The 19,300-nt window shown below is 31.8% G+C and overlaps 4 protein-coding genes across 4 annotated transcripts; 3 read left to right on the plus strand and 1 right to left on the minus strand.

The window, feature by feature from the left end:
• Positions 1-99: 99 nt before the first annotated feature.
• Positions 100-4,404, plus strand: LOTGIDRAFT_111011 (hypothetical protein; the record flags this gene model as incomplete). The annotated part of the gene is made up of 9 exons (XM_009048135.1): positions 100-159; positions 1,403-1,470; positions 1,974-2,017; positions 2,217-2,325; positions 2,574-2,710; positions 3,156-3,300; positions 3,493-3,670; positions 3,973-4,068; positions 4,303-4,404. Coding segments are annotated over 9 exons (939 nt in total), but the record flags the coding sequence as incomplete, so codon positions are not given.
• Positions 4,405-6,873: 2,469 nt separating this feature from the next.
• LOTGIDRAFT_111188 (hypothetical protein) lies at positions 6,874-11,288 on the plus strand (the record flags this gene model as incomplete). Its single annotated transcript, XM_009048136.1, has 10 exons — positions 6,874-6,934; positions 7,258-7,316; positions 7,542-7,609; positions 8,349-8,392; positions 8,514-8,622; positions 8,743-8,875; positions 9,197-9,351; positions 10,406-10,586; positions 10,795-10,896; positions 11,181-11,288. Coding segments are annotated over 10 exons (1,020 nt in total), but the record flags the coding sequence as incomplete, so codon positions are not given.
• Positions 11,289-12,408: 1,120 nt separating this feature from the next.
• On the plus strand, positions 12,409-13,396 carry LOTGIDRAFT_110699 (hypothetical protein; the record flags this gene model as incomplete). The annotated part of the gene is made up of 4 exons (XM_009048137.1): positions 12,409-12,470; positions 12,704-12,820; positions 12,983-13,097; positions 13,280-13,396. Coding segments are annotated over 4 exons (411 nt in total), but the record flags the coding sequence as incomplete, so codon positions are not given.
• Positions 13,397-14,900: 1,504 nt separating this feature from the next.
• Positions 14,901-18,586, minus strand: LOTGIDRAFT_212437 (hypothetical protein; the record flags this gene model as incomplete). The annotated part of the gene is made up of 7 exons (XM_009048138.1): positions 18,358-18,586; positions 17,747-17,825; positions 17,358-17,433; positions 16,903-16,970; positions 15,904-16,038; positions 15,575-15,672; positions 14,901-15,183 (listed from the first exon to the last, which is right to left on the minus strand). Exons 1-7 carry the CDS (start codon positions 18,576-18,578, stop codon positions 14,901-14,903), a joined length of 960 nt encoding a protein of 319 aa, XP_009046386.1. The 5' UTR covers positions 18,579-18,586.
• Between the last annotated feature and the right edge of the window lie 714 nt (positions 18,587-19,300).

Raw genomic sequence — 19,300 nt, forward strand, 5'->3', positions numbered from 1 at the left:
CCGGACAATTTATTAGGTAACCACCCATTTACTGAAGGTGAAGACAGGCCCCTAACTAGCAACTTATTAAAGGTTAAGATATTATATTTTTTTTATCCAGTGCACAAATTGAGACCGGGTGATATTAAAATTGTAGCCGCTCTTGGAGATTCTCTTACGGTAGGTCAATATATCCGTTTATTGCATTTAAAGTAGTCATACTGAAACAGTTATTGTTGCATTGGTCAAAACTATGCACTCTTAAAGAGAGTTGAACGGAATAATATAATAGTTGTCGTTTCTGTCTTATATTTATTTGTTTTACCGCTAAGCTTTTATATGCTCTTGCTAAGCTCTTACATGCTCCTGTTATTATGTTACGGTTGTTCCTTGAAATGATAGAAGACAGAGTTTAGATAATATAACTTGTATTGCTTCAGTTGTTAATTCATTACATGATAATAATAATAATATGTTATAAAACTATACATTAAAATACAAATGATAATTATGAAGAATTAACATAAATTCAATATAAATATTCAATACTCAATGCATACATAATATATAAAGTTGGGGGTGTTTATATAAAATGTCATAAATATAATAATTAACTAATATAACATTGTTTGGGGAGAGTTTACTCGCTTGTAATGTCGAGAGGCACTACTTGCCAATATTCTTAGGGCACGACATTATCTTGAGCACTTGTGAGTTAACGCATTGAGTCCTGATGCAGCCTTGGTAGATAATCTAAGGCTCAATTTAATATAATTGAATAGTTGCTTTTATAGATTATCTACCGCGTTGCACCAGTTGGGGCAGTCAACAGGCAAGTATGGAATCTAAGGCTCAAAGTATAATAACGTTTGATTAATTCATTTTATAGATTCCCTATCAGGCTGTGACTACCAATGCTCTCATATAATATAATAAATGTATATAAACTGAACCTTTTTTTTTTTTTTTTTTTTTTTTTTGAACCTTACCTTGAAATGATAGAAGACAGGGTTTAGATAATATAACTTGTTTTGCTTCAGTTGTTAATTGAAGAATATGGCAGAGGCTGGGTTATATAGCCCATTCTAGGACGCTGTATCTATAATCAAATACAGAGCTAACAAACAGTTTGTTTGTGGCAACCCAGCATAGTAATTAAAACTATAGCCAAATCCCTCTAATCAACAACCAAGCTTAATTAGCGATAATACCCTGTCTTCCATTTCAGGTGATAGTTAATCTCTATATGAGATTTATAATTAAACATTAATACGATGAAGGTTAATCTACTACAATAAGGCTTTATGATGAATTTCCAGGTTTCATAATGTACATTGGTTTTCCACGAAATATGACTATACTGCATGACAAGTACGATAAAATAACAATGTTATTTATAAATCAATTTAAAATTATTTTTTAGGCTGGAGTTGGCATCACTGCAAAGACTATTCTTGATCTACTGACAGAAGAGAGGGGAAAGTCGTTTAGGTACGGTATGATTGTCGCCTACCATTAACCCATATACTCTATATCAACAAAGCATTTGTCCCCTAGAAAAAATAGTTTTCACCCCAATTGAACCCCCTCTTTATTTTCAACAAATTAAAAAAAAACCTGACGTTTTTTTACGTTTATGTCCCAAACTATGTGTCAGAATGCGCCAAATGAATTCAATTTTTCGAAAAGTTTCTTTGGAAAACGCCACCATAGATGCTCTATGAGTGGCTTGCGACTATGAAGCCTCAACATTTTGAGTTCAGCCTCCGCAGTTGTCAATCCAGTATCCCCCACTCAGTTAAAATAGTTAGTAAAACTTGTTCCCCTAGTCTCGGGAGGCTGACACTGTCACAGACCAATCGTATTATGTTTGTTGCTGTAATCTCAATTTCGATCAAATTCCATGAATATGCATAGAGACAATTATTGATGAGCTATTACTATAATCACATTGACATATAATGTATTTTTTTATTTTATTTTATTTATTACAGTATCGGTGGTGATGGGACATTTGAAGATTATGTAACAATTCCTAGTGAGTTTTTTCCTTGTTATATCTTATTCTGAAGTCTTTTAAAGTTCATCTAGCATGTCGTCTCTTGCTAGTCAATTTAAATGTTATTATTTGCTCCTCCGAACAATCAAGTTTGGCTACGGGCCTGGTCGTTACATAGTTGCAGTCCAATTGTATTGTATTCCAATTGTATTGTATTGATTTTATTGTATATTTTCAGACATTTTAAAGAACTACAGCCCGAACATCACAGGGTTTTCTGTTAAAACTGGTGGTTTATACAGTAAAAATGCCAAATTCAACGTTGCAGAAGCAGGAAACGTTTTCCAGTATGTTGTGTAAATTCTAATTCTCTCCGTTATGAATGGTGATCCGAGAGAAAGTTTTATTAGGCATGCCCATAGAGTTATATAAGTAGAACATTCTATTTTTAACTCTATCGGCATGCCAATATTAAGATTTTTGACATCACCTTTACCTTCAGACATCCTTCCATCCAAAGATTTCGATAGTTTCTTAAATCATTTTTTTGAGTATGTAAGTGTAAATGTAATGATATGATATCATTTGTTTTCAGAGACCTTTCAGACGAAGCTAGACTGTTGATAACTAGAATGAAAGCTGATATCAATATTGATATTAATAATGACTGGAAATTAATAACTATCTTGATTGGTGATAATGATTTATGTAAATTCTGCAATGAAGATGTACGTACATGTATTGTCATAATTTTAATAATAATAATAATAATAATAATAATAATAATAATAATAATAATAATAATAATAATAATAATGATGATGATGATGATGATGATACAGAATCAACCGGTTTATAGCAGAAAGTCTTCATTGCTCATGAACGAATAACCCCTCTCTCCTAATTTGAATATAACGGACAAATCCATAATATAGTTGTTAGGAGGTATACTTAAATGTTTTAGTTACATGTATTTGTAGAAGATATAGCTCGAATAATTTCCAAAATGGTTATATAGGTGACAAATCGTAAAGGAACATACAAAATCTAAGCTTCAGACACTTCTGCTCTGAGATAATAGTCTAGATGTGTTGCATGAGAATATCTTTATCACAAACATAACGCTGAATAAATACTTATGAAAACCCTATCCCATATCAATTTCAGGGCCATGAAGCCGAGAGATATAAATCTCTGTTAGAGAAAACTATTCAAATTTTACAAGATAGTTTACCTAGAACTATTATCAATCTCATGGAAGTTTTAAATGTTGAAATAACCAAAGATTTAAACAAAGGTCTTTTTTGCTCAGTCATTCACTTGTAAGTTATGTAAATAGATGAATTTAGAAGAAAAGCGCAGCGTCTATACCTTTGGATCTTGCCTTAGAGATAGCGAGTTTGATACTGTGGTTTTTTATCTCCTTGTTACTGCAAAGACCTTAAGAAACAGACATGACTGCATTATGTATATGCTAAATGGTTAAGAATTAATGATTAAACTATATTTTACAGTACCCTATGTGGATGTGCTTCCTATCCTAAAAATAAACAAGATGAAATCGACCTGAGAAATGTAACCAGAGTATATCAGAATATAGTCAATGATATAGCTACTTCCGGTAAATTCGAAAAGGATGATTTTACTGTAGTGGATCAACCATTATTTAGAAATACGTATCTACCAACAGTGGTAAGATAGTATTTCAACATTGATTTCGCCGAGGATGTTTCCTATTCGAGCTTAGTTTTAGTTTTACCCAATAGCTTTGTGGTATGAATGTATGTGCTTCAGCTTAATTCATGAGCTTAAATATTTCGACAATCGCTTAACTCTAGCTCCAATTTGCAAGTAGCTTTAAGGTTCGCCACCTTCCACCGAAACAATTTGTTGCTTCTGCACACCAGATATGCCATACATGTCAAGTCGCAAGTGCGTCATCATTTCACTATTACGATCTAATTCTTTTCACTACATAATTTGATACGTTTCAGGAAGGAGAACCAGATTATTCTTATTTCGCACCTGATTGTTTCCATCTGAGTCACAAAGGTCAAGCAACAGCCGCAGTAGCCTTATGGAATAATATGGTAAGACTCTTACCACCAACATATCAGTCATTTTGTATTCTCAAGCGTGGCAGGCAACAGCCACCAATAACATTGTGCCTTTTTCAATTCCTGACTGTCAACAGAACAGACCTATATTGAAATGCTGTCAACAACGAACACATATACGAACATTATCAAATTTATTTGTGTTCTGAATCCAGAAACTGCACTTCTTTTGGATATCTGTTTATAAATGTTCGTGTTTTATTTCAGTTTCAACCTGTTGGTAAGAAAGATACGAACTGGGGAATTGGTAATCCAATATTCTGTCCAACAGAGGCAAGTCTTAATATTTCAGTTCATCAAACAATATAAACAAACAGCCATCCTCGATATAAGTACCATGTAGGAAATAAGCTATGATCATCGTAGCCGATTTCGCTGATAGAGGGAAAACATGATATTAGAATTTGCTATCCTACTAGTATAACATGCAAAGTTCCTATGTGATAAGCAAATTTGCGGGGATGACGTATTGCAGGAACCACAAACGTTTGATTGAAAATTGGAATGGTGCAAATTGATGCTATCAAGTGCCCCCGATAATAATACAAAATAAAGAAATCCTCTTTACAACCCCTTTAAACCTTCATTATCTTGTATTTCAGGAATCGCCATATATCTACACCAATAAAAACAGTGTGAATAGGACAAGTAACAAATCAGTTTATAGTAGAGATCATACTATGAAATTTAAACTGGATAGTTAGGTTCAATACTTTATAACATTTCTACTTCATAACCTATCTTTCTCTGTTCTGTTATAAGATTTACCGGTGGTGTATTTTTATGTTATTAAAATCTTTTTATAGTATTTGTGTTTCTCTAAGGCGAATAAAACTGTGTTTTTTTCGTTTTTGATCCATTTCTTTCGTGTTTTTTTCTGTTATCGGTGATTTGAGTGTCAAAATTGAGTGTAGAAATTGAAATTTGAAAGTTAAATGGTATTAAAAGATACAGGACATAATAATTTTCAATTCGCTGGATTATTTTCTTTTTTAAATGAAATCTAAATAACCTTGATTGCAGAATGACATTGTAGGTCTCTGTTTCCAAAATGTGTACCCATCGTAACATACAACCACTATATTTATTGACAGGTTATAGTAATTGTAGGTCAAAACATTGGCGGTGAACCAAGAAACATTGTTACATAAGGTAGAAAAGTTATGATTAATTTTTGGAAAACAATCACTTCACATTGCAAAATTTTCTCAGTAGAATATCAAACCCCATCCCTCTTTGAGATGGTGTCTCCAGCACCATTTGTCCCCAATGTTGTAGACTTCACAATTGCAAATTTGGCGTCTTTCGACCAAACATGCTTCTTTACTTGCTTTCTCACTTCTAATTTTGTCATAGGCAAATGAATTCCCACTCACAGGCCTCTTATGACGAATTATTGCCCAGTGTGCTCTGGCAAGACCAAACCCATTTATTAGAATGGCTGCAATACTGGCGTGGACAAATTGATAAAGAGTTGAGTCTGTATGGACTGTCACAATATAATAAAACACCTGTCAAACCAATTTAATGGAAATATAAGATTCCATTCTTATCAATGATTGTCTTATTTTTACCTTGATAAGATTTTGTCTGTCACTTGTAATTTTACAGTCACTGGGAAAGGTTGTTTTCTCAATCATGAGAACTTTCTTATTTCTTATCTGTATGGTCGCCTTGGGTAAGGTTTATTATTATTTCATTTTATCATTTTATTTTTGTAAATCTTTATGATCCGGAATTTCGATGAAACTTTTGTCTATTTATACCTTTTTCCTGTTGGTGTAAGGGAATCCTACCCAGTTAAATTAAACCCTTTTTGTAGACAACATTACTATATTTATGATAATGCTCCTGAAACTGAAAACTTATAATGCACTTATTACATTACATTGTACTTGCAGTGGACCACAATCGTACTTGAATCAAATGATGCAAGCTAAAATCAGTTTAGAATGTGCTTTTCTACATAAAGCGGCATTTTTTCCCCTGTGCATAGCCTTTTTTGGTATTAGCTGAGTGGTATAGCAGTTACCATTGATTTAAATTGTCAAGGCATTATACAATGTATGACACAATCCTCTTACCTGAAGGACATGGCTACCGAGTTATACTTATCTCAAAATTAGATAAAAAAGATATAGGTCATTATTTTCTCCAATTTATCTAATTTTAGCTTATGTCAATCATAAGGCCACAATGATGAATATTTTTTCTTGTCATAATCGAAATTGCCTTCATGCATAGAAAATTACTGATTTTTATTAGGTACCGTATACTCCAATCGGTTATTGGGTTAAATGAGACGCAAACAGATTGCATTGAGAAAATACTCCCCAACGACTGTTTACTTTTACACGGAAGGGGCTGGGGACTCGAGAAGCTGTTCAACAATAAAATCATTTTGTTATTTTATTTTAGCCCACAGCCGAAACCGACATGAGAAATATGAACAGTTAGTGAAGCATGTTTCTAAAAATCCTCTTCTCGTGAAAAGTTTTGAGCAGAATCTCAAGGAATTCGGTGGGAAGGTAAGTTTCTAAGAAACATTGCTATAGGTCTATATAAGACAACCTCATCTTGTGTGACGCTGATGAAGAAAATGTAGCGAATTAAGATGTAATATGTATACTTGAAAATGATAACTTGACAGAATGTTAACGGACATATCAGATGGGTGTATCTTGTTGGCACCCATGTCCAAACATTTGCACAAATCAAACCTGCTGAATCATTTGAAGAATGTAAGACCTATATCATAAAAATGTATTATACTTTTAGCCCACGAAAACAGACTTTCCCTGCAATGTTTTAGCACCATCCCCGAGTGTTCCAACTTCAGGTATTGTTTTTCCTGTTTTTTTTTCTTTTTCGTCTCAGCCCATCCTCCTTTCCAATTCGGGCTAAACATTAAATCGTACGGTGATCTTTTATTTTCTCTCGGTTGAATTAATGTAACATTAAAGGGAAGCTCTAATGCTAAAACTTTTATTCCAATTGCAGACGAACCAGATATATGGACGTTTTAAAGGCATTGTATTCAGATGAATGCATCACTTTAATATAATTTTTTCTCTATCAACAATTTAGATCTAACAATGACAATCTGGACGGACAAGTCTGCTAACTGACCTTAATTAAATCATGTCTTTGAATATATTTCAGTACATAAGTTAAGACCAGGTGATATCAAAGTGGTTGCCGCTTTGGGTGATTCAATTACTGTAAGTATAGACTACAATGAAGAATATACCACTGTCAGATCATAATTATTACAGAATCGTACAGACCAAACCTTTTTTAATTTAAATATTTGTGAAATAACATAAAAAGTTCAATTCTGAACCAACTGTGATCGGAGATTATTTTCTAGGTACATTTACATATTAAGACATGTATAATAGTCGCATAATTCGGCAAAGCAATTTACTATTTATTACCGATTTTAGGCAGGAAATGGTATCACAGCTAAAACAATATTTGGGGTATTAAGAGAAGATAGAGGACTTTCATATAGGTAAACATTCTTTGAGCGTTTTTTCATAACAATTAGACTCCGTCAAATCGAGTTTAAATGTTTTAATATATGATTATGGATAGTTACTCAAATCTGATTGTGGGTCGTAAGTATAGATAAAGTCAAACTTGAGTGTGGTCAATCTGCGAATAGATAAACTGTAATATGAATATTAATAAATAGAACTCTAACTGAAATCTGAATAGATAAACTCTAATCTGAGTATGGTCAAACAGAAATCTGAATAAATAAACTAAACTCTGTTCATGTGTAAACTAGCATTTGTATAATAGTCTACATAATATCTATCAAATGATGATAAGTCTAAGCTTAGATTTCGTGTGATGGATAAAATTGTAAAGAGTATTTCTAAATTAATTATCAGGGACACTTATAGCATCGATTTGCATCATTCCATTTTCCAATTTTTAGTCAGATGTGTGTAGTTCTTGCAATTCCACTTAAACTTAAACTGAAGCATATAAAAAAACCTGGTTTTCGTGGAATTGAAAGACCCACGGACGCCTGATTAAAAATTGGAATGGTTCAAATTGATGCTATCAGTGCTCCCGATACACTTAAAAGGTTCACGAAACCTCTTTACATTCCCTTAAACTAAAATCGTATGAGTAATATGGAATCTTGTTGTTTTGTATGATTTGGTCGAAAAGAAACGTCTGGAAGATTAACCATAAATAGAAATCAAACTGTTTATTTTGATCGTATTGTTATTTTGTAGTATTGGTGGAGATGATACATTTGAAGAAGCTATAACAATACCAAGTAAGATATTTTGGGATATCTATAAATCGGGAAAACGCTAAAATAATAGATTGTTCTATATAGTTCTTTCGTTCACTATCAAAACTGGAATTATTCCAGAGTACTTTTCCCTTATTTTCAGACATCCTTAAGAAATATAATCCTGGAATCACTGGTTATTCCATCAAGTCTGGAAAGGTTTCCAGTAAATATTCAGCATTTAATGTCGCCGAGCCTGGAAATGTTTTCAGGTAAGTGGAACATTTACACATATTGAAAGGTTCAGTACAACTATAGGAAATTCCAAGTAATTAACCAAAGAAATCACTAATCTTTGATGTTTTAAGCACACTTTTTATCTCCATATTCAGTGATTTAACAGATGAAGCCAATAAATTGATAGAAAGATTGAAAGCTGATATCAATATTGATATTAATAATGACTGGAAATTAATAACTATCTTGATTGGTGATAATGATTTATGTGATATTTGTGATGAAGATGTAAGTATGTATAAGTATGATTAAATGTAATGATTGAATGGTAAGTAAAGTTAACCCAAGATCGTGACTTTTGTCATTGTGAACATGACCCTATTATATGTAAAGTTTATTTCATAATAGTTGTGAACATGACCCGATTATATGTGACGTTATGTTATGATTATTGTGAACATAACCCCATTATATTATGAAGTTTATTTTATAATGATTGTGAACATGACCCGATTATTTGTGAAGTTATGTAATGATTATTGTGAATATAACCCCATTATATGAAGTTATATAATATATGTTATAATGATTGTGATTGTTTGATTTTAGGGTCATGAAGCTGAAAGATATGTTGCTATGCTAGAAAAGACGTTAGATACATTAAGAACTAATCTACCAAGAACTATAGTCAATGTTGTTGAGGTATTAAATGTGGATATTGTAAGAAAGTTAAATAAAGGATTGATATGCACTGTGGTTCACTTGTGAGTATACTCTTTAGTGCTCATATTCATTTCGTCAGATTTCAATTAGTAATGTGTGTCAGCTAGGCATAGGTGATTGAAAACATAACTAAATTACCAGGGGTAGCCTATGAGAGTAAAGCAAGGTAAACCCCTGTTAAAAAAAAATGGAATCATTCCACTTAAAGTCGAACAATTGTACAGCTCCAGGCCCCGTATTCTCAGCGCTAGGATGTCCTAAGTTCTTTTCTTCTTACATTGATTCTAGGATATCCTAGCGCTAAGATCGTTTTCAGAATACAGGGCCAGGACACACTGTTACACCGTTTTAAGACTGGTTTGAAACCGCGACACCCTTTACCTTTCTTTTTTGGTAATATAGACTAAGTCATCTACGCTCGGATAAACTATTTTGAACTTTTCATCCAAATATCTTTCGTTGGAAATATAGTCATTCACTGAATTCCCTATCGGATAACTTAAGTCTAAAATCACTCTTCTTTCATTTGAATCACTTTTTGGGACTGTATTAAGGGACGATAACTTATAAAAGGAACCGAATGGATTTTGTTTGAAAGGTACGGAATCTTCTGAAATGTTCTGTACACCGTCTGAATTCTTACCATCATGATTTATGTCGAGGGGTCGACTTTTAATGGAATAGAACTTGTTTATATCAAAGTCACAAACTTCATTTGATTTACCATTCCTCACACTGCTTCTCAACCACTTCTCTCAGACATGATGTCTTTACTCATCCAATATCAAGTCAGGTTCTTTCCAAGATATTCAACTGCCGTATAAACCAACATTAACCAGAAGAAAAAATACTGCTACTTGGTTGAATTTCAAATATAAACTGATTTGTTCACGTTTTAATGAGAGGGTTAAGAATACTTTACTCGATCACTATCGAAAAAGAGCTCAGTATTTTAAAACAACTCACAACACAGGTCAGGGTTAATCAACAAATTATAACTTAAAGCTATCATGCCCTATATAGTACACAAACTAAATATTTACTTAGTCATTTATAAATAAAATTAAAAAATGCCACGTTTTTTTTTCTTTTCAGCTTCTTATGTAAATGTGCGGCTTTCCCGAAGACTGATAACGATAAGGCAGAATTAAGAAATATGACTCGAAGATACCAAACTATCGTACATGAATTAGCCACCTCAGGAAAATATGACACCACTGAAGATTTTACAGTTGTTGATCAACCCTTCTTCAGAGATACTTATGTTCCCAGAAAGGTATGATCTAAAGTTTCAAATGGTTCATTTCACCTGTGTGAAAACTCAAGACTTGGCAACGTGTAGACCTATCAAAGACACTATATTAAATCGAAATTTAGAAAGTTGAAGTCAACACCATGTCCACAGCAATTCAAGAGATTTTCTGATGCTATTGTTAGTGATTTTAACTATTTTTTAAATTATTGCTCGGATGGTTTATTTCCAGCCTGGAACTAATGATGTGGATCTTTCATACTTCGCTCCAGATTGTTTTCATCTTAGTGAGATGGGCCATTCTAATGCTGCCATAGCTCTCTGGAATAATATGGTAAGTAGGTCGTATGCGCAAAGTCGACGCATTGGCGTACGGTTGATGGATTACGTTAGCCATCAGTAGGCCTATATTGACAGGATTTTGTCATAAGTGGTAAATAAACGGGCATTATGGTCTTCAATGCTTAGGCTCATAATTGTTATTTGAGTTCTTGATTTACTTGATTTCTTCTGTGATCACAGCCTGTGATGGGGGCGCCTTTTTTTAATAAGGGGCACATGAAAATAGAAATACCAAGGAACTGGCAATAAATGTTTTTATCTTTTTCATTTTTTCAGTTCGAACGTGTTGGTCAGAAAGCAACTGAATGGGTTCTTGGTGAAACCATTAGCTGCCCGTCTGAGGACTCACCTTATATATTTACAAACAAAAATAGTCTTATATAATAAAATATAAAAGGACAATATATTGTATTGATTCTGTTGTATTTATTTGTAGACTTACAGTCTGTTTTATACAGGCCTATAGCCTCTGATAGATAGACCTATAGCCTCTGATATATATATAGCCCCATAGCCTCTGATAGATAGGCCTATAGCTTCAGATAGATAGGCCTATAGCCTCTGATAGGGAGGTTGGATCAATGAACAGTGTTTGTTTTATCTACAAATTATGCCACATGATAGGTATTTCGGTTTCGAGACTTGTTGAGCCTCACCGGTTTCTCTTAGCATTCAGACCAAAATAATGTCCACATATAATAATGTTGCAGGTTATTAAAGCATACACAAATTTATCTCGAATCCTATATCTGTTTTGTTCTGGTCCAAGTCTTGTCGGCCTCTATCAGCTATTTTTGACAGAAACAACATAATTTTCCAAGTCCAGTGTGTTGGGCTGATTTTAAATCTTCATTTTAGAAGTGATTTTTGTTGTGGTCTGACGCCAGTTTAGCGGAAATAGTCAAGCAGTTATTCCCCTTATCAAACATGGCAGCCTCCATGCAACAACAATATTTACCAAAACAAACCGTAAAAAGTGTTTTATATGGAAATGTTTTGAAGATTGGAATTAGTTCTTTGTTCCTTATCACACCTTTTTACTTTGGCCCTTTCCTAAGCCTAGTTCAGAACAATGACACGGCCATTAAAATACATATTCTCTCAGTTTTTATTCTGGAAGTGTTGTTTCGAGTAATATTACCTGCTGATAAATCGCTCCTTTCCAAGGTAGTCTGTCTCTACCACAATTTACAAGTATACAAGAAATTTTCTTGATACTTACACGGATAATTGATTTTTGTGTGACTGAATAAGACAATTCTTCCACATGTAACGCACTACAACCAAACTGGCTTTCAAAGATCAGGAAGGTTGCCTAGGCCAACTGGCTATCTGATAAAAAATGTGTTTTACATAAAGCTATGGAAGTCTTAGGATAATTAGGAGCTACTATGTATTATGTCATGCTATAATAATCAGTATTATGTTTCTATTTGTTCCTTTTTTCTAATGTTTTTTTTTTGGTATTTTCCAGGGTACAGATGTCATAAAATATATACTCATTATTCTTATCTCCTGCATATTTTATTTCTATACATCAATTGTTTATGGTGCTCCTTTTTTATCGTAAGTTACATAAAGACTATGAGTCACTAAGCAACTATTGTCTTTGAACAATTTTGTAAAGAGATTACTAAGATAAGATAGAATTTTATTGTGGGTTACACCATATTTCTCATAAGGTCAAATGGTACAGAACTACCAAACATATTATCAATCTTGCCTGAGCGACTTGTAAAAATAATCAAATGCTCATCAAGATAACAATGCAAGTTAATATCGTTCAATATTTCTTTCAGGAAAATCAATGAAACTTTACATTTCTCAGCTCTGTTGACCACTACAACAGTTATTCCATTATGTTTAAACCTAGGTCCTGATATCAACATCTGGATAAAGTCACTTCATTTACACAGGTATTATGTTGTTATTTTTTCTGTCTGACAAAATACGTTTATTGCACACTGCATGATGATTTAATTTAGTAGCCCTTGTCATAAGGGCAGTGGTATCTAGGTGACTCTTTATAGTCATTATATAGTAATCTGTGAATCTGTATTATTGTTATTTCTTTACAGCACTGATGAGAGTTCCTGTTTAAATGTTGTTTATTCCATCACATGTATGTCAAGTCTATTTGGAGCATGGCTTGGTGCCTTTCCAATTCCTCTGGATTGGGACAGACCTTGGCAGGTAGAGTAGCTTAAACCTTTTTATTTTTTTACACATAGTAGTTCATTACAAGTAAAGATTCACAACTGGATGCATTGACCTTATGATTTGGAATAATATTCCAGCAGATGTTAATATCAAATATTTATTTACGTTTTATCTAAGTATGGTAATTAAATGATAACATTCTATTCTTATTTCAGATATGGCCTATAAGTTGTGTTATTGGTAATATATTAGGTTATATAACTGGTGCTTTCCTCTCTAGTATTTATATACTCTTCAAATATAGACAATTAAATAAACTTAAATTAACATGAATAAAACATTGTGGATAGTTTAATAGATACAAAATCTCAGTCTGAGAAATGTTTTCAAACGTTTTAAAATAGTAAAGAGTGAAATTAGTAGCTATTGAAAGACTACCATCCAAGCCTCTTGTTCATGGACTGTTAGTGCTTATGTATTGAATCATGCCCAAATGTGTATAAAATCTATCTAAACAATCAGGATGGAACAATGGCTCATATAGGTCACCATTTAAAATGTTATCTATTCCATGAATTCACTACTGTATATAAAGCATGTTTAAAGAAAGAAAAATTACTGATTGATTTTCTATTTAAGTGCATATTTTTTCATAAAGAATTTATCTTTTGTTCGATAGCATTAGCCTCTGAATATGATAGGTCCCTCTGCACACTTCTGAACCAAAAAAATTTGACCTAATATGATCTAATTACATAACTAATATATTAATCAACAATGTTTATTTACATATCACAGTTATTATTTAACAAATTAACAATCACTCATAATTAATACAAAATATAACAATTTCTCATCTTACAAAGTATCATTAATTTTGATAAAAACTTGTTTATGGGATTATTATCTTTAATATGAGCCTTACAACTTTGGTAATACAAACAAACATAATCATTTTCCTGTCATGGAAAGCTCAATATTTCGAAAAATCATATCAAAACACAAGATAAGAAATATGTACGCAACACTGTGAATTTATATACATGTTATAAAATGTAAAATGAATAAAAAGACCAGTTTTTTATATAAAGTGACAACATTACCAATAATTTTGATAATTATAAATAAAATGCTTGAATATGGGCTAATTTTAGATTTGCTACTAATTTTCAGCATGACTCAATGAAAAATCTGTAATTACTAGCTCATTTTCATAGAAAATATCCATCAACTGAGTCTGGGACCTTCCTACATGTACAGCAACATAATAAAACAAATGATTGAAAATATTCTGGGGTGTAAAAAATTAATTTGGAAGATCAAAGTGAACATTTAAACTAGGACGTCTGTTACGTATAGATGAGGTATTTGTGGCTGATAATAATGTTACGTCTGATGATTTTAAAACTGTTTCCTCGCTATCATCAGGAGATAAAGCTGCTATACTTTCCTCCTGTACATCATGATCAGTGACTAGTATACCAACTGTTTCTGGTTGTATGTTCATTCTATCAGCTTCTGATAAATCTTCATTATTCTCCTCTTCTTCCGATTCATTTTGTTCATCTTGTTCATCTGTTAAAATATAGATATCTACATTCATGTCTTTCTTTAAAAGCCCAATAGGTTCTTTAGTATTACACAAAATTTCTAAATTTTCCATTGGACTTAAAAACAAAACTTCATGTACCATACAGTAATTATATAGTTAAAAACTTAAATCACTGTTTTTTACATCCCAGTGCTGCTATGGAAGGGAGATAACTCTTTTTTAGTTTTTTCAATAGAAAAGTTTAGTGTTTAACACCATAGATGCCAGTGCTTTTGAGTTGTCTTTCACCCCTTATACCATGTTAGTTGTAAGGAAATGGTTAGAAAATTAGAAAAATTTGGGTTAAAAAGGATCCTCTTACCTCTTTCTTGATCCAGTTGTGCTTGTATTCTAACTCTACGATCAAATAGAGAATATCTTCTATTGAGTATAACAGGGTCTATCATAACATCTTCTTCTTCATAGAAATATTTCAAGTAGGATAATAATGTTATTATAGAGAAAAATATAAAATTAGTCAATGTTCCAATAATACCACTAACTACTGGCCAATAGAATAAATAGTACCTGAAATACAAAATGTTCAAAGTAGTAAAAAGGAAAGTATTATATAATGACCTCAGAGGTCCAGTCAAAAGCAGTTTCAATATAAAAATCATTCACCTGGACTTACTTCAAGAGCTTTTAATTTGGAATACGAGAGTCAATAGTTCTAGTGAAAGATCTTCACCCTCGTTAAATTCAATTTCAGGAAAATTTGAGCTGTGTGCAAATGATAAGTTCTTATACTAATTTATCTTACTGTTATTATAATAGTGTCATGTATCAGTGTGTTATAAGTTATATTTATTTTGGCAGAATAGATTCTTGTTTGTTAAGACAATTAACATGTTGATATGATTGAAGACCAATTTTTTGTTGTCATTTTCAATTAATTGTAAAATGTATTTGGCAATACCTCAGTCCTGTAAAATATGCATAAATATTTAATGTAGCTGTATATAACTGAATCTTTTTACTCTGGATTTCTACCATAGCACCAGTTGATGGGTGATTCTGAAAATAAATAAAATCATCAGAGTTAAGACATTGACATTTTTAATAAAATTGAAAAAAATAATAAGACATTTATTAAAAGAATGAATAAAAAATTGAAAAAAAAAAACATACACATCACGTCTACTGTATTTTGGTTGATTTTTTAATTAGTTTAATAATTGTTGATTGATGTACAGAATCGTATTTTTTTTGGAGTGAAATACATAAATTTTGAATTCGATTACTTACATAATTATCAATATAGGAAGGGAACATTTCTATCTCTAATTCCTGCTTTTCTTCTGTGGCACCAGATATTAATAATGGTGCCAAGACAAGTGTTTTCATTATATTTAATAATACTGATTGGTAATGTAGAACTGTCTGCAATAGAAATGGCAATCATTAATAATATGTGAAAGCACATTTCTAAATATTTGCTTTACAAGTTGATAGCTAAATATCAGCTTTTAAATAAAAGTCTTCAACTTGTTATCCAGAGGATTGGATCATCCCAACAAGGTTTGCAAGTCAACAAGTCAGCAAGACAAGCAAATTTTGTCCAAATGTGTGTAAAGGTTGTTTCCAATTTATTAGGCCTATATGAGAACATGTCCTTCTGAAAAATATCTTTAAACCATTTGATATCTTCCTTTAAGAGATCTAAAAGATAAGAGTTCAAGACACCTACAATGACTCATATTTCTTCATAATTTCACACAGAATTTTGTATCAATGCCAAAATACTATTTTCAGGAGATTAACATAAATAAGACAAGTAGGTTAATCTGATATTATTCTAGTATATTATTTATAATTTAGGTCTAAAGGAGACATTATATAATTTAATCCTTTCTGACAGGTCATCCATATTTTGTAAACAAAACAATTACAGGATTTGATTTATAAAATGGCAACAGACTAAAAAAAGAAATTTTGTTATAACTAAACAAACTATTCAAAAAGTTGATTACCCCTTGGTATAAATACATCAACATTCTTGATAGTCATTAGATATTAACAGTTTACATTAATTAATTGGATTAAACACTTAATATTGATATGATATACAAATCTAATTTGACCACTGCTGATTTTCACAATCAACATGAAATGCCAAGTTGACTCTAGATTAAAAATTCCACATCCATGGAATGTTTTTTTTCCAGAACGAATATGTAATATTAAATAGAAACAAGTTAAAAATATATCATGAGAAACCTAATTCTAATTTCATAATAAACTTACAGAACGAGATGATTTTGATGTTACTTTACCATTTCTATCATACATCTTTAATCTGACCATAAACATTCCTACAAATAGATTTACAAATCATTATTACAAATTATATTTTGTGTACAACTTTAACAAAGAAAATATCAACACATTTGTCAAGTCTTAAATTTTCTCTCTGGTGCTACACTAACAAGGATTTATTAATACAGTCCTCTATATATATTGATTAATTAAGCTTCATATTTTGTTTCAATGTTGTCTTAGCAAGGAACATGGTGGAACATAAACACCTAGATCATTTTCAACAGCCAAGACACAATTTTGTTTTACAAAAGGAAATTAAATATTTAGTGATTTCAATAAGGATGCCAAATCTAAAACACAATGGTCCTACAGAATCAGAAATACGATTATTAAGAACATGTCTTTTATTTTACTCAAAAATATATTTTTAAAAGGTCTACCTAAGTCATGATTTACTGGGGATTCAGGAACTTCTAAGTTTATTAAAATTCTATAAACTTGTCCAGCTCTCAAAATCTACCAAAAAAAAAAATGCCATATTATGTGTCTGTTGAGTTTTAGGTTCAAACCTGACAAGGATATTTACACTAGTCAGATTACTCAACCTGGTTACCCTTGGTTAGTAGTGAATATAAGAGAGGCTGACATGATAAAATGTCTAGTCAGTTTGGATATTTTATAGATAGTTTGAGACTAGTTACAGCTTTAAATGCTGTAAAAGATAAGGAAATTGAGGGACTCCCCTTTTATTTTATTTCACCACAATGTCTCCCAAAGAACAATTACATATTGTGACTGAAGATAAGTCATATAAAATAAAAGTACATACTTCTTCTCTATTTCCATCTTTACCAAATGATACATTTGCTGTAGGAAATGAGCACAATCCAATACCTTCATCACAGACTCTGTAAAATATACACATTACACAGCTGTATTAGAGACATGCAATGGATGGCATAGCCTATCTATACTCTTCCTTACATATGTTATTTTCTGACAAGGGAAACTTAAATGCAAGTTGAGAGTAAATTTTTGGTAGAAATATATTAATTGATGTGTTTTCAATTTTACTAAGAAATTATGAAATGTTTATTTTCTTCCTTGAAAGGCTTGGTTTGTCATCTTCTAAAATTGCCTGCTAGATTCGTCTTCATTTTTCTGATAGTTAGGTCATAGGTCAAGTATTGCTTAAATTACTTTTGATCAGATACTATGTTAAGCTCACTACATAAAATATATGAAGAGACACAAATTATAAAAGAATCGTTCGAACATCTGATAGAATAATGATGGAAAACATCCATTTTTCCATCTACATTGTCACTCCAAAAGCTTCTCGAGCAATAATCCAAATTTGAATTACATGTATATCAGTTCAAGTAAATAATCAAATGATCGTCAACTGGTAAACATAAATTTATCAAACTTCATACTTACTCAAAGTCAAAATGCACCTTGTTGATATGTGAAGAAGAAGGCATGTAAAGCCAATAAAAACTTGCAAATACAAACACTGATAACCATAACAAAACAAGAACTATTCCACTTAAAATTGATAACCTTAGCACTGTATATTTCAGCTTAGAGACTGTCCATTGCAATATAAATCCAGTCCATTCGAGGACATTGGTAGCTAATCCTACTAACTTGTTGGCCATTGTAAAAATCTACATACAGTGAAATTGTCGACCTATAGAAACCTTTCAAATCCCTTCAACCACTAATCCCATGTCCATTTGTTTTGATCTCTATTACCATCGCTTAGGTAATTAAAAATAAATTGAGACCAATAATAGGCTTAGCTTTCAGAGACTTTTGTAATTAGTATATTGCATCTAAAATCAAATAAAATCGCAAATAAAATGACATAAAATAGATTTTCGATAGTAATATATAATAGAAAAGTCATTTTGAGTTCAACTTGCCTTTGCCATAAGCGACAGAAGAGACGGAATTACTGAGGAATTGTGGGAAGATTACCTTGCGCCATGTTTTCTAAAAAATTGTTGTTTTGATGAAATTACCAGAATATTATTATTTGCCATTTATAAATTGATTTATGGAACTTGTCGTGTGCTTTTTGAGGTCAATTGTAAGTTAGATTCTTACATGACTTAGGTCAACTTTAAACATGATCACCGTGTTATTTTTTTTTTATCATTCTTTCTTCATATTATTAGGATTAGGCTGTCCATCTGATTTCTTCTCAGCTGGGTTTCTCAGACAAGTAACTTTATAAAACTTCACTACTCTTGGAACTTTTATAGCTACTAGACCTTTGCAAGTATTATTTGTATCCAGTCAATGTGCACTGAGCTCTTGGCCACATTGTAAGAAGCAATAATCAATGGAGATCTTAAACCAACTCAAGAGAGCACCC

The sequence above is a fragment of the Lottia gigantea genome (genome assembly GCF_000327385.1).
Source record: "Lottia gigantea unplaced genomic scaffold LOTGIsca_12, whole genome shotgun sequence".
NCBI lineage: Eukaryota > Metazoa > Mollusca > Gastropoda > Lottiidae > Lottia > Lottia gigantea.